The 13,649-nt window shown below is 44.0% G+C and overlaps 1 protein-coding gene across 11 annotated transcripts in view; it reads left to right on the top strand.

Annotated features, from left to right (window-relative positions):
- SYCP2L (synaptonemal complex protein 2 like) overlaps nt 1-13,649 on the top strand; it is a 70,614-nt gene that overhangs the window by 52,301 nt on the left and 4,664 nt on the right. For 4 of the 11 annotated variants that reach the window (XR_015152558.1, XR_015152561.1, XR_015152562.1 and 1 more), the window contains 7 exons: nt 937-1,043; nt 2,080-2,171; nt 2,375-2,474; nt 2,580-2,638; nt 8,647-8,796; nt 10,227-10,310; nt 11,980-13,591. Coding sequence is in view for 3 of the 11 variants with exons in the window: in XM_086370326.1 (XP_086226452.1) it covers nt 937-1,043; nt 2,080-2,171; nt 2,375-2,474; nt 2,580-2,638; nt 8,647-8,701 (413 nt within the window). In the remaining 8 variants the exon portion in view is untranslated. Of the gene's footprint in view, nt 1-936; nt 1,044-2,079; nt 2,172-2,374; nt 2,475-2,579; nt 2,639-8,646; nt 9,178-10,226; nt 10,311-10,729; nt 10,839-11,979; nt 13,592-13,649 lie in introns of those variants that run through there. The other 7 variants (XR_015152565.1, XM_086370326.1, XM_086370327.1 and 4 more) reach the window with 3 other exon arrangements.

Genomic DNA, 13,649 nt, shown 5'->3' with positions numbered 1-13,649 from the left:
GTGTCAGACTTTATTTTTCTGGGCTCCAAAATCACTGCAAATGGTGACTGCAGCCATGAAATTAAAAGACACTTACTCCTTGGAAGGAAAGTTATGACCAACCTAGATAGCAAATTCAAAAGCAGAGACATTACTTTGCCAATAAAGGTTTGTCTAGTCAAGACTATGGTTTTTCCAGTGGTCATGTATGGATGTGAGAGTTGGACTGTGAAGAAGGCTGAGTGCCAAAGAATTGATGCTTTTGAACTGCGGTGTTGGAGAAGACTCTTGAGAGTCCCTTGAACTGCAAGGAGATCCAACCAGTCCATTCTGAAGGAGATCGGCCCTGGGATTTCTTTGGAAGGAATGATGCTAAAGCTGAAACTCCAGTACTTTGGCCACCTCATGGGAAGAGCTGACTCATTGGAAAAGACTCTGATGCTGGGAGGGATTGGGGGCAAGAGGAGAAGGGGATGACAGAGGATGAGATGGCTGGATGGCATCACTGACTCGATGGACGTGAGTCTGAGTGAACTCCGGGAGTTGGTGATGGACAGGGAGGCCTGGCGTGCTGCGATTCATGGGGTCGCAAAGAGTCGGACACGACTGAGTGACTGATCTGATCTGATCTGATCAGTTGCTCTGATTCAAGGTGCTGGGAAAATTTGTTGAAATGAGCCCTTGCCAGACAGTGAGTTTTGGTGGGAAGCTGCATGAAGCATCAGCTGAGGACTCTTGGCTCAAGCTGGTCTGGTCAGTCACGGTTGGAGTCAGTCTTGCTGCAGCCATGGACTTCTGTGGGTCACGAAGTCCGTGACCCACAGAAGCCAGCGGGTCTTCTTTGGGTCATGCCTGAGTTTCTAAAGGACTTCCCATGCTCTGGGCAGCAGGCAGGCTGAGCATACCTACTTTGAGCCCTTTGTTAGTTTTACTTAATGTTCTATTCTTCTTGTGCAGAAGGCATTTCAACTTCATCCTTAAACGTTCTGCCAGAGAACTTAAAAGGTTCTGTGATGATCACTGCTTTTGAAAACTTCACTAGAGAACTGAAAAGAAACTATGAGGTAATGGTCCAGTAAAAATGAAAAGCTAGCTCGTTATGCATTTGAAGTAACAGGTTCACATTCATTAACACCACTGTGGTCCTTCCTGTGTGAAGGTGTACCTGAGTCTCTGGGGAGGTACATTGTTCTAGCTGTGGTTGCTGAATTTAGTGTCTTTGTGAACTGTGGTTTGTATTTATAAGACAGCTATTCTGGGGACTTCCCTGGTGGTCAGTGGGTAAGAATCAGAGCTTCCGCTGCAGTGGGTGTGGGTTCGATCCCTGGTTGGGGAACTAATATCCCACATGCTGCACAGTGTGGCTCTCCGCCAAAAACCCAAAAACAAAACCCCAGCTTAAACCAGGGCAGCTATTCCATGTCCATTTGCTCTCATGGGACCAGATGGACCTGTATGGAAAGGCTTTGGTTTTTGTTGATTGCAGTCTCAGAAAACTGGACAAGCGGGAAGCATTGATTTGGTCACAGCTATAGACAAGGAAGGGAGGACCAGGGGACTGTGGGGATGAGAGAGGCGTCTGGGATGGAGACGCAGGTGGACTGGGTGTGGGTGGTCAGCTGACTAGGGCAAATCTTCGAGACGCCACACATGCAGGCTGTCACAGAACCTTGTCTGCAAGAGGACTTTGAAACCATTTGTGTCCCGTCCATTTCCCTACTGTTTATAAATCCCTAAGGAATTATTTGTTAGCACATTTGAGAAAAGTACTTACGATCTCACCCTAACGTATATTCATTGAACTAACTTGAAAGATCTCCAGTCTTATTTTCTGCAGTACTAATGTAAGCTAGTTTATAATGGAAATTTGTTTGTGATACTCAATATGTGTATCCGTGGCATGAATACATGTTTTCCTATTTTAGCTTATTGTCCTTTATTGATATCAAACCTGAGGTAATATATGAAATGCACAGTGCTTTAGTGATGTTTGCTGTGAATATTATGTGCGGGCAACATCTTTTTAATATGAAGACTACATCCAATTTATGTAGTTCTGTTTAACCCGGATGTGCTCATTTTGTTGTTGTTATGGTTTAGATTAGGTACAGAAGGAGCCCACTTTATTCAAAAAATGCAAAGGAAGTACCAGATTGCCTGATAGAACTTTTAAACCAGATACATCATCGCAGGTAAGTGTTGGGTTTCAACGCAAGTTTATGGAATTGTGATTCCTCAAAAGAACATTTCCAAGGGGAAAGAAGAGAAAGGAGATGTATATTCTTAAGACAAGAAACATCTAGAGAAAAATATGGAGTATCTTTGCAATAAGATTAGAGATGTCTTTGTCACATCCAGCGGTCTGGTGAAATTTGTTGCTCTTATTTTTTCTCAGACTGAATAAACTGGAACAGTTTCACAGTTTTGTTCTTCAAGAGCTGAGCAATCTTGACAAGGATTTCGAGGTTCTTCAACGCCTTGAGGACGATGTTCTGGTAAGTTCTTTTTGTTTGGAACATTCTCTGTGACTTAAGAGAATGTGTTCTGGTGTAGAAAAACTGTCAACCACTTCAACCAACCCACCTCTTGTTCAATTTTAGGAATTTTGGGGGAAGCAGTCAGCTGACCTGAAATCATTCTGTGAACTGCAGCTGCAGAGGTATTTTGTTTGTTTTTTAACAAGGATCTTTCCTAGAAGTATCTTCGTTGAAGTAGGAGGTATTTAGCTAAAGCATGAGTGGTTGATGTTAGTAAAACCTTACTTAGGTAGCTAATTAGCTGCATCTTTTCTAACCAGCTGCTTCTGTGGGACTCCCTGGGCATAGAGTATGGCTTACAATACCCATCAAGACATATACATTTTGAAAAGCATAAAAAGGATCATGAAAACTTCATTTTTTTTTTTGGATACACATTGTTTTTTTTTTAAGCAAGATTTTAAAAAATTAAAACAGATTTTGAGAAAAATATCGAGGTTCCTGAGTGAACAGTTCATTTTCAGTTAAACTGAACTGTGTACTTGATAGAGTACATTCTACACACCTTATATACGTAGTATATGTAGACTTTTTTTTTTTTTTTCAATTTTATTTACGTGGTTTATTTTTGGCTGCGCTGGGTCTTTGTTGCTGCACCAAAGTCTCTCTAGGTGCGGTGAGGGAAGGCTGCTCTTTGTTGCAGGGCACAGGCTTCTCATTGCAGCGGCTTTCTCGTTGCAGAGCAGGGCTCTAGGCGTGCGGGCTTCCGTAGTTGTCGAGTGTAGGCTCAGGAGTTTGCGGTGCACGGACTCAGGTGCCCCCGAGGTATGTGGGAATCTTCCCGGACCAGGGATCGAACCTGCGTCCCCTGCATTGGCAGGCGGATTCTTAACCACTGGACCACCAGGAGAGTCCAGTTTTAAACATGTATATATACATTTTAAAACAACATGTGGGTTTATCTTGTTGCGTGTTCCTCTCACTGTGGTTAGCCCATGTCCATTCTGAGGCTGCTGCTTCTGTCCATTTGGAATCGTTTCCTCTTTCTAGAGGGGAGGAAGTGGGCAAATGGATAGTGAAGTCCTTTACTCTGGTGCTTGTGCCCTGGGAGGAATTCTAGTGTTTTTTTTTCTTTCTTGAATCAAAAGGGATCCCTATATAAATTTACACTAGCTAAAGCCTTCTCTATCACATAAGAATCAGCTTTTGTCACAGAAATCTGTCATGTGGTTTCAAAAAGGATATTATTCTGATCATATCAGGTATTTCAAACCAGAACAAAAACTGTCAGCATTTGAATTAGCCATCCTACTGTTTTCTCAGTTAATACAAGAAATAACATTGACAGTGTAGCCTCTAGATTTCCAAAGTTCTTCCAAACACACATCCCACTCCGTGCACTGTTCATTACGCATGATGATAGTGGATAGCCATTTCAGATCTCTTCACTAAATGCCCATGGTTGTTAAGAATGGTTCTCAAGCTGGTTGGAATTAAGATCTCTTAACACTTTTAAAATTTATTGAGGATCCCCAGAAAGCTTTGGCTTTGTCAGCTGTCTGTGAATATGTTCCATGTTAAAAATTGAGACTGAGTTTTTTTTAAATTTTAAAATAGTATATTTATTGTCATGTAGGAAATATTCTGAGACAGTTTTTGAAATGTGTTCCTTTAAAAAGAACAGTAATTGTTGATGTATGGCAGAAACCAGCACAATATGGTAAAGCAGTTTTCCTTCGATTAAAAATAAGTAGATTTAAAAAATTAAAAGAACAGTAATAAATGTTTACCTATTGATATAAATAACAGATTTTTATGAAAAATAACCAGACTTTTCAAAACAAGAACTATGAGAAGATTAGTGTTTTGTGCTTTTGCAGATCTCTAATGTCTGGCTTAATCAGTTCAGTCGCTCAGTCATATCCGACTCTTTGCGACCCCATAGACTGCAGCACACCAGGCTTCCCTGTGCATCACCAACCCTCAGAGTTTACTCAAACTCATGTCCATCAACTCGGTGATGCCATCCAACCATCTCATCCTCTGTTCAGTCTTTCCCAGCATCAGGGCCTTTTCCAGTGAGTCAGTTCTTCGCATCAGGTGGCCAAAGTATTGGAGCTTGGGCTTCAGTATCAGTCCTTCCAATGAACACCCAGGACTGATTTTGATGGACTGGTTGGATCTCCTTTCAGTCCAAGGGACTCTCAAGAGTCTTCTCCAACACCACAGTTCAAAAGCATCAATTCTTTGGTGCTCAGCTTTCTTTATAGTCCAACTTTCACATCCATACATGACTACTGGAAAAACCATAGCTTTGACTAGATGGACCTTTGTTGGCAAAGTAATGTCTCTGCTTTTTAATATGCTGTCTAGGTTGGTCATAGCTTTTCTTCCAAGGAGCAAGCATCTTTTAATTTCATAACTGCAGTCACCATCTGCAGTGATTTTGGAGCCCAAGAAAATAATGTCACTATTTCCATTGTTTCCCCATCTATTTGCCATGAGGTGATGGGACCAGATGCCATGATCTTAGTTTTCTGAATGTTGAGTTTTAAGCCAGCTTTTTCACTCTCCTCTTTTGCTTTCATCAAGAGGCTCTTTAGTTCTTCTTCACTTTCTGCCATAAGGGTGGTGTTACCTGCATATCTGAGGTTATTGATATTTCTCCCGGCAGTCTTGATTCCAGCTTGTGCTTCCTCAGCTCAGCATTTCTCATGATGTACTCTGCATAGAAGTTAAATAAGCAGGGTGACAATATACAGCCTTGACGTACTCCTTTTCCTATTTGGAACCAGTCTGTTGTTCCATGTCCAGTTCTAACTGTTGCTTCTTGATCTCTGTACAAGTTTCTCAGGAGGCAAGTCAGGTGGTCTGGTTTTCTCATCTCTTTAAGAATTTTCCACAATTTGTTGTGATCCACACAGTCTGCCTTAATAAGGGCCTCTATATCTGCTTCTGAATTCCATCCATCATGACACCACACATCAGGTAGGCTCTGAAAAACTCCACTGTATGTTTGTAGAGAGAGTAGGAATGAAGGAAGCAAATTTTTGCTAGTTTTCATCACAGTATTACCAGAATAGTTTTGACCTCACAGAATCTTTGAAAACTTAGACATCCCAAAGGCTCACACTTTGGGAACTGCTGGTAGTGGGGTGTGTGTGTATGTGTGTGTTTGTGTGTGTGTGTGTGCGTGTAGACTGGGAAAGTTCTGCTTTTATTGGTGGAGAGAGAAGGAAAGGGGTGTGGCTGGATCTTAAAGGCTGGGTGTGAGTGTACATTAGATTTGTGGTTTCAGCATCTGAATGGAGCTCTCAAGTGGGTAACCGGATAGTCAAGACTGAAACTCATGGTGGAGGGTCTGACAATGAGACCGGATGAGTTGACTTAGGGACCAGTTACAGAGAGAAGTTGTTCCAGGACAGAATCCTCGGGATGCTCCAGGGAGCTGAAGTTTGGTAAGGGAGAGGAAGCCAGCAGAAGAGGGCGAGAGGATGGTGCGAGGAGGGGGTGGTGTTGCAGAAGGTGAGAAGATGTGTGCGCATGCATATGTAGTGAGAGGTCTGGATTCTAGGAGATTTTCATCAAAATGTCAACCATGGTTATTTCTGTGTGGTGACATTTTAGGTGACTTGACTTTTCTAACTTAGGCTGTTCTGTATTTTTTTAGATGTAGTGCAAGATATAAATGACTTTGGGCTTCCCTGGTGGCTAAGATGGTAAGGAGTCCACCCTGCACTGCAGGAGACCTGGGTTTGATCCCTGGGTCAGGAAGATCCCCTGGAGCAGGGAATGGCAATCCACTCCAGTACTTTTGCCTGAAGAATTCATGCAGCAGTCTGACGGGCTACAGTCCATAGGGTCGCAAAGAGTTGGACACAACTGAGCTACTAACACTTTCACTTTCATAAATGACTCTTGTGTAATAAACTCAAACAACATAACATTTATCAAGTAAGTGAATTTTCCTCTCTCCCTAACCTTCCCTCTTTTTTATGATCCAGAGAGAACTATCTCTTTAGTATATATTCTTCTTGATTTTTTTTCTGTTTCAGTTCAGTTGCTCAGTCGTGTCCAACTCTTTGTGACCCCATGGACTGCAGCATGCCAGGCTTCCTGTCCATCACCAACTCCTGGAGCTTGCTCAAACTCACGTCCATCGAGTTGGTGATGCCATCCAACCATCTCATCCTCTATCATCCCCTTCTCCTCCCGCCTTCAGTCTTTCCCAGCATCAGGGTCTTTTCCAGTGAGTCAGTTCTTCGCATCAGGTGGCCAAAGGATTGGAGTTTCAGCTTCAGCATCAGTCCTTCCAATGAATATTCAGGACTGATTTCCTCTAGGATGGACTGGTTGGATCTCCTTGCAGTCCAAGGGGCTCTCAAAGTCTTCTCCAACACCACAGTTCAAAAGCATCAATTTCTCGGTGCTCAGCTATGTTTCTATGTTTACATAAGAATATATACAAACATCTTGATAAGTTTCAGTGTGTGTATTTTAAGTACCATAAATGACGTAACTACGTTTTATGTGCATTGTTCTTCCTTTGTTCTCTCAGTAACAGAAGTAGGGTTTCTTTCCAAGTCAATAATAAGGATCTGCTGATTTTTAAAATAACTGTAGCTGTTCTAGTTTATGGGTCTATTATACTTTCACATTTGATTTACTGTTGATGAGCATTCAGATTATTTTAAATTATCACAAACAAATCTTAGTGAATACCCTTGTAACTGTATCTTGAATGACTTTCAGTATCAGGGAAACATTACAGTTTTATTTGGGGAAAACAAAAATAACAAAATCTCCAAGTCAAAATAGTACTAAAAGAGGATATGGATAAAAGCCTAATCTGGGCTAAGTATATTAGAATTCCAGCCCTAGTGGGGAATTGGATCTAATGCGAATTAAATGTATGTGTTATGATCAGTCATGTATAAGAGAAATCAGACTCCAGAAGCTGAACCAAATAGAGGTTTTGTTTGAATCCTGTGAGCAGTAGCCCAGAGGGATTTTGTCCAAGGCTGGTGCTGAGCTCAGTCACGTCTGACTCTTTGAGACCCCCATGGCCCGCTAAGCTCCTCTGTCCATGGGATTCTCCAGGGCAAGAATACTGGAGTGGGTTGCCGTTTCCTTCTCCAGGGGATCTTTCCAACCCAAGGATCAAACCTGTATCTCCTGTGTCTCCTGCCTTGCAGGCAGATTCTTCTCTGGCTGAGTCATCGGGGAAACCCATCCAAGGCTGGTACGGCAGCTTTGAGTGCTAGTTAGGGACGCAGGTTGTTTTCACTTCCTGCTCTGTTATCTTTCCTTTGGCTTTGGGTTTCATGGTCACAGAACAGCAGCTCTACCTTCAAGCACATCTGCTCTCCAGGCAGGGAGGGGCAGGCAGATGGTGAAGGATTTGGTAAAAGATGTGTGCCAGTAGACTCTCTTTTCTTTTTAAAAAATTAGGGAAATAGTTTTCATGGAAGCTGAATCAGTAGACTTTTGTCTCCATTGGCCGGAACCGAATCACATGAAGCTTGTTAGTTACAAGGGAATCTGGGGCTACAGATTTAAACTGAGCTTGTTACTGTCTTCCCGCAAAGTGGGATTCTGTTAATAAGGAGAAAGGGGAGTATAGATGTTGGGTAGGTAACCAGCAATGTCTGTCATGCCCAAATTAAATTGTATGTGCTGAATGCAGGAGAAGATTGAGAAATAAATCTCAGAGGTGATTCTGTCTGTTCTTCTCAATGAGCACATGCCCTAGTGTTCACTTTAGGATGGGAGAATATGGGCCCTACCCACCTCTTGTTTTGTGAACCTCCAACTGGACTCAGTCTGCTTATTAACAATGGGCATTTTCCCAAAGGTCAGACCAGCCACTTTAACTGGCCCTCCCTCCAAGAAATAGCTGTCTTTTCTCCAACACCGAAGGAAAAAAAAAAATCATGCATTAGACTGTGGAGAGATGATACGTGAGTCTTGAAAGCAGCACGTTTAAGAGATTTTTGAGAGTGATTTTGACCCTGGGCAGTTCCCCCCAGTGCAGTGACCTTAGCTCCCAGTGGAGCTAAGTTATTATCTGAGTTAGGGAAGTAGCCGATGACAGGGAGTGACATTCACGTTGGCTCCCTGAGTTCTAGGGCCTAGGAAGGGGATGGTTCAGGCTTCACTAACAGCTGTTCTCCTGTTCCCTTTCCACCAGCCTGAGCCACGGGGAGGAGACAAAGCAGCCTCCGGCCACACAGGCTGTGCCTTAGTGCTCTGTGCACGTTCACAGCAAGTGGAGTTCCTGAGACCTGCCAAGTCGGGATAGACTGAAATATGTTGGTCGTTTGTCCATTTGGTCACAAAGGTTTACCTTTTGTATTTAAATTTGGTCAGAAAATAAGAAGTTCAGGATGTTTAGCAACTTGGAGTGATGGTGCCCTTTTTTTTTTTAATTTTTGAAAGTAAAATTGATTTTTGAGAAGCAGCTTCAAGTTATTTGGAGAAGGGAAACCTCAGCATCTGTGTGTATATACCACTTAGCGTGTCTCTTTAAGGGAGAGCTTACTTTGGGATGAAAAGAGCTCAGATGAAAACAGTGTTGTATTTTGAAATAGTTCTTCTTCTGTTTGGCAGATATTCTGGTTTCTCTGGAACTTTAACAAAACTTCCAGCTTTAGCAGAGGAGAAATATTCATCTTTTGATAATTACTAAATGCTCTAATAAAGTCTGGTGCGTGGAGTTGTATATACAGCTGACTGGATTTATTTTAGAAAAATGAAACCTACATAAGCTAAGCCCATCTATAAGGAACATGATTGGATAACTGCAGTTAAAGACTGTACACTGAAGGCCAGATTTTACAGTATATAATTGTTATATAATATAGCTTAGTTATAGTTTAATATGCCTAAAACAGTCTTTATAATCCCAATTTGTCATTTTCCTTGAATTTTTTAATGAGCTATGTTTTAGTATATTGTAAGCTATAAGAGTATCAGAGCACTTATTTAATAGCTTCTTTTTTTAAGATATGATTAACATTTAAATCAATAGACTTTGAGTAAAGCAGATTACCTGCCATAAAGTGGGTGGGCCTCGCCTAATCAGTTGAAGATTTTAAGAGTCAAGACTGAGGTTGCTGAAAGAAGCGATTCTGTTTCAAGATTACAGCCTAGAAACCCTGCCTGAGTTTCCAGTCTGATGGCCAGCCCTGCAGATTTCACACTGGCCAGCTCTCACAATTTTGGGAGCCAACTGCTGAATGATATCTCCCTCTCTCTCTTTATATACAATTTATATGTGTATATGTTATATATATGTTTATATGTTATATACACATATAAATTGTACATCAAGATATTTATATCTATGTGCTATTGGTTGTCTTTCTCTGGAGAATCCTGACTAATACAGGTCTCCAATCCAGTGTAGTTGAGACCTCTCCCAGGAGCCTACGGAATGCAAGGTGTGTGTGTGTGTGTGTGTGTGTGTGTCTGTGAATGTGTGTGACAGGAAAGTGTAAGGGGGTCAGAGTGGTTAGAACATATGGACAATAGGTGTCAGTTCAGCATTCTGATGCTTTTAGAAAATGAGTATGCTAATTAAGATACAAACAAAACAAAACAAAAAACCTCGGCTTTGCCTTGGGTCAAGGAAAGCTGGAGAAACTTGTTTCCACATGAACTGGGATCTGTTGAGGCGGAGGCCCAGCTGTCCTTGGCTGAGCGCTTACGTTTCTGGTCCTTGAATGGTTTGATTCTCCCGTTTATGATACGGTTGTTACTACTGACCAGATAATAGAGAAGCAGAAGCAGACACCGTCTCGGATCCGGAGGACTGGCCACTGTTGACTGAGACCTCTCTTTCTGGGAATTCAGGTAAGCTAAGCTGGGGTTGCTGGATCTTTCTCTATGTGCACGGCACTTTCGATTGTCGCCACAGGACATGGTGGCTTTGCGACCTGTTGACTTGGGCAGGGCGACTCGTGCCCCTGTACCTTTCTGGTGAGAGTGGCCACGGGGGGGTGTCCAGGGGGAGGCTTGCGGGCAGAGGACTGGGCTTGGTTTGCATGCCTGCCTCATGGCCTGTCCGCAGGCTCCCCCTGAGGCACGTGCTGGCCCTGCAGCTGCTCCGCTTCCCCAGCAGTCTATCAGCTCCTCCTCCTGGGCCAGGTGTGTGCAGGGCTCTGGGACACAGGCCTTGGCTTCCGCAGGTCACCTTCACCACTGAGATCAGAGGCACCTGTCTGTCTGCGTGGGCTGCAGCTCAGGCTCGTTCTCGGTCTTCCCCACCCCAGGTCCATATTCTCTTCCCGAATGTCTGCGGTGTGCATTCTGAACGCCCACATCACACCTGATGACAGCCACCTTCCCAAGGCTCCTCCTTCATTCCCGCAGCTGTGTGAGGTCAGGTTCTGGGGGATTTACGTGGCTGTCACCTAGCGGTTCTGCTGCTCAGCTTGCACCCGAATACACAGTGCAGTTGTTACCAAAAGAAGGGAAAACTTCAAATAGACTCCCAAAGTGCGCTTGTTCACCCGTGGTGACGGCGTTTCAGCTGTCTGGGTCGTTCTGCTCGAGCCAGGAGTAGCAGAGTGGTGTTGGGAGCTGAATCAGGTGCAAACAGTGGTCTCAGCATTCGGCTTTGGTTCCCCACGGGACACGGGGAGACCGAATCCTGACACCTGGAACAGCACCAACAGCATGTTCTTGCAGTTTTGCGGTAACCCCTGTTTTCCTCTAGCAGGTACTCACTGGTTGTGAGCCCTTCTTTCTTTCTTTTTTTAATTGAAGGATAATTGCTTTATAATATTGTGTTGGTTTCTGCCATACATCCACATGAATCAGCCATAGATACATAATATGTCCCCTCCCTCTTCAACCTCCCATCTTCCACCTAGAACCTGAGCTCTTTGAGCAGAGACCCTGTTTGATCTCTTCACTACTTTATTCCAAAGCCCTGGTACAATGCCAGCCACATGGGGGGCACTGGAGAAGTGCCTCCTCATTGTGGAAGGATGGTGAGTCCTGGTAAAATCCTAGGTGTTTAACCTCTGGGATTTGCTGGGACAAAGTTCCCTCCCTGTCTCATTGGAAAATTCCTCACCCATTAAAGCTAAGCCCAGACACTGTCTCCTTTGGAAAAGTTTTCTTGGTAAGCAGTTTTCCATATTTCTATTATTTTACATGTTTCTCCATTTGCTTTACAAGACTATGAACTCGGAAGGGCAAATATTTCATCTGGGTCACTTCTGTATCACCATAACAACATACAGCACTGGGAAGGTAGATTTAATGAATTTTGCAATTGAACATGACTATTTCCAGAGTTTATCAAGGCTCATAGGATTAAACTGGACTTAAAAAATAAAGGCTAGCTCTGTACACAGACCATCTTTGGGACAGTGCCTAAACTTTGAGAGAAATTTGCAACTTGTGATATTTATCATTAGGGTCACAGTCAACAGGAAAGTGAAGTTCATTTCCCTTGAAATGTGTGAACTCGGTCTAGGCAAAACCATGCAGAATTTTTCCTTTTGTTCTTCAGTGCTCAGGTGTCACAAATGCAGATGCCTTCGGGGGTCACCTGGGTGAACAGGCCGAATGTAAGAGGATGAGTGGTGGTAACTGGTCACACAAGAGCACAGCTCCCATCTCAGGGTCAGACTGGTGCGTACAGATGCCAAGGTACCTGCCAGGGCTGGAGGGTGGCTGTGCCTGCTGCAGCCCGGCTGCACTGTCAGATGGGATCTGGCTTCAGATGGGGTCATAACGGGGCTTCCCACGTGGCTCAGGAGTAAAGAAGCTGCCTGCCAATGCAGGAGACGTGGGTTCGTTCCCCTGCAGGAGGAAGTGGCAACCCACTGTGGTGCTCCTGCCTGGAGAGTCCCATGGACAGAGGAGCCTGGCGGGCTGCAGTCCGTGGGGTTGCAAAGGGTTGGACATGACTTAGCAGCTGGGGACACACACACAGGGTTATAATGGGCTCCCAGTGGGTTGCTTCCAAGAGCCAAACTGACTGATTCACGAAGTGCTCAGTGAGGGTTTGACTTTCACATCTGCTTGTCCTCCTGGTGTCATCCCAGTGTTTCCTGAGTGCTGCCTCTCAAGACAGAAAAATGACCTACAAATCGATAGCTTTTGCTCCCCCACCTACCCATGACTGAAAGTCATGTGTTACTGAAGGTCAAGGGATATTTTAGGTGAGTGTCGTTTAGGTGTTGTAAGAGTGATTATTATTTTAACTTGCCCTGGAGTAGAACCCTTTATTTTTTATTTTTAGAATTCTTCTTTAATGTGAATATAATTTGATTTTGAAGAAATCCTAAATAATAAATTTAAGTGGTAATAATAAACTGAATAATAAAAACACGTTGAATTTCTCTTTATACTGAGAAACTGAAACTTATTTAGGTGAACGTTTGTCATGTACAAGCAGCTTTTAATTTGCAACAAGTTATTAGGCTTTTAATGAACGGGTTGCACCCACTGTTTAAGGTAAGGAAACCCCAGGAGGTGATGGGGAGGTCTGTGGCCCCCGTTTGGGGAGGTGAGGTGAAGTTTCCGCTCTCCAGGGCCACCTCCCACTCTCCTCCGCTCCTGCTCTTCAGGATATTCTGCCCCATCCTTGTTACTGTCCAGGAATTTAAGCCACTTCCTAAGCAGACTTGGAGCTCTCTTGTACCATTCTGCGCATTGCTGTCAACGTCACATTAAACCTCTTCTCTCTACACCGACACTAGGCCAGTCTGTGATCTGCCCCACGACCATTAAGTCTGCCTCAGGCTTCAGACCCACTCCTGAGCTGCTGCAGCGGCCTCCTGTCTGCCTGACCCTGCGAAGAGAGTGCCCAGGGCTGGAGCGTGGCTGCACGTTGCTTGTGCCCAGCCTAGCCTCTTCAGCCAGTCCTGCACTTTCCCCTGGGTCGTGCTGTGTAGCTGTTTTTGTTATAACCTTTCTATCCTCTGCTTGCTGTGCAGAACGCTAAGTCGCTTCAGTTGTGTCCGACTCTTTGTGACCCATGACTGGAGCCCGCCCGGTTCCTCTGTCCATGAAATTTTCCAGGCAAGAATACTGGAGTGGGTTGCCATGCTCTTCTCCGGGGGATCTTCCTGACCCAGGGATTGAACCTGCATCTCTTACATCTTCTGCATCGGCAGGTAGACTCTACCATTACCACCACCATATCCTCTCTGCTAGTCTACTCTTAACTTTTCC

This window comes from Bos grunniens, chromosome 23 (assembly GCF_055505025.1).
Source record: "Bos grunniens cultivar Pamir isolate PY7600 chromosome 23, Bosgru_T2T1.0, whole genome shotgun sequence".
Lineage (NCBI taxonomy): Eukaryota > Metazoa > Chordata > Mammalia > Artiodactyla > Bovidae > Bos > Bos grunniens.
This window is presented reverse-complemented; position numbering and strand designations above follow the sequence as displayed.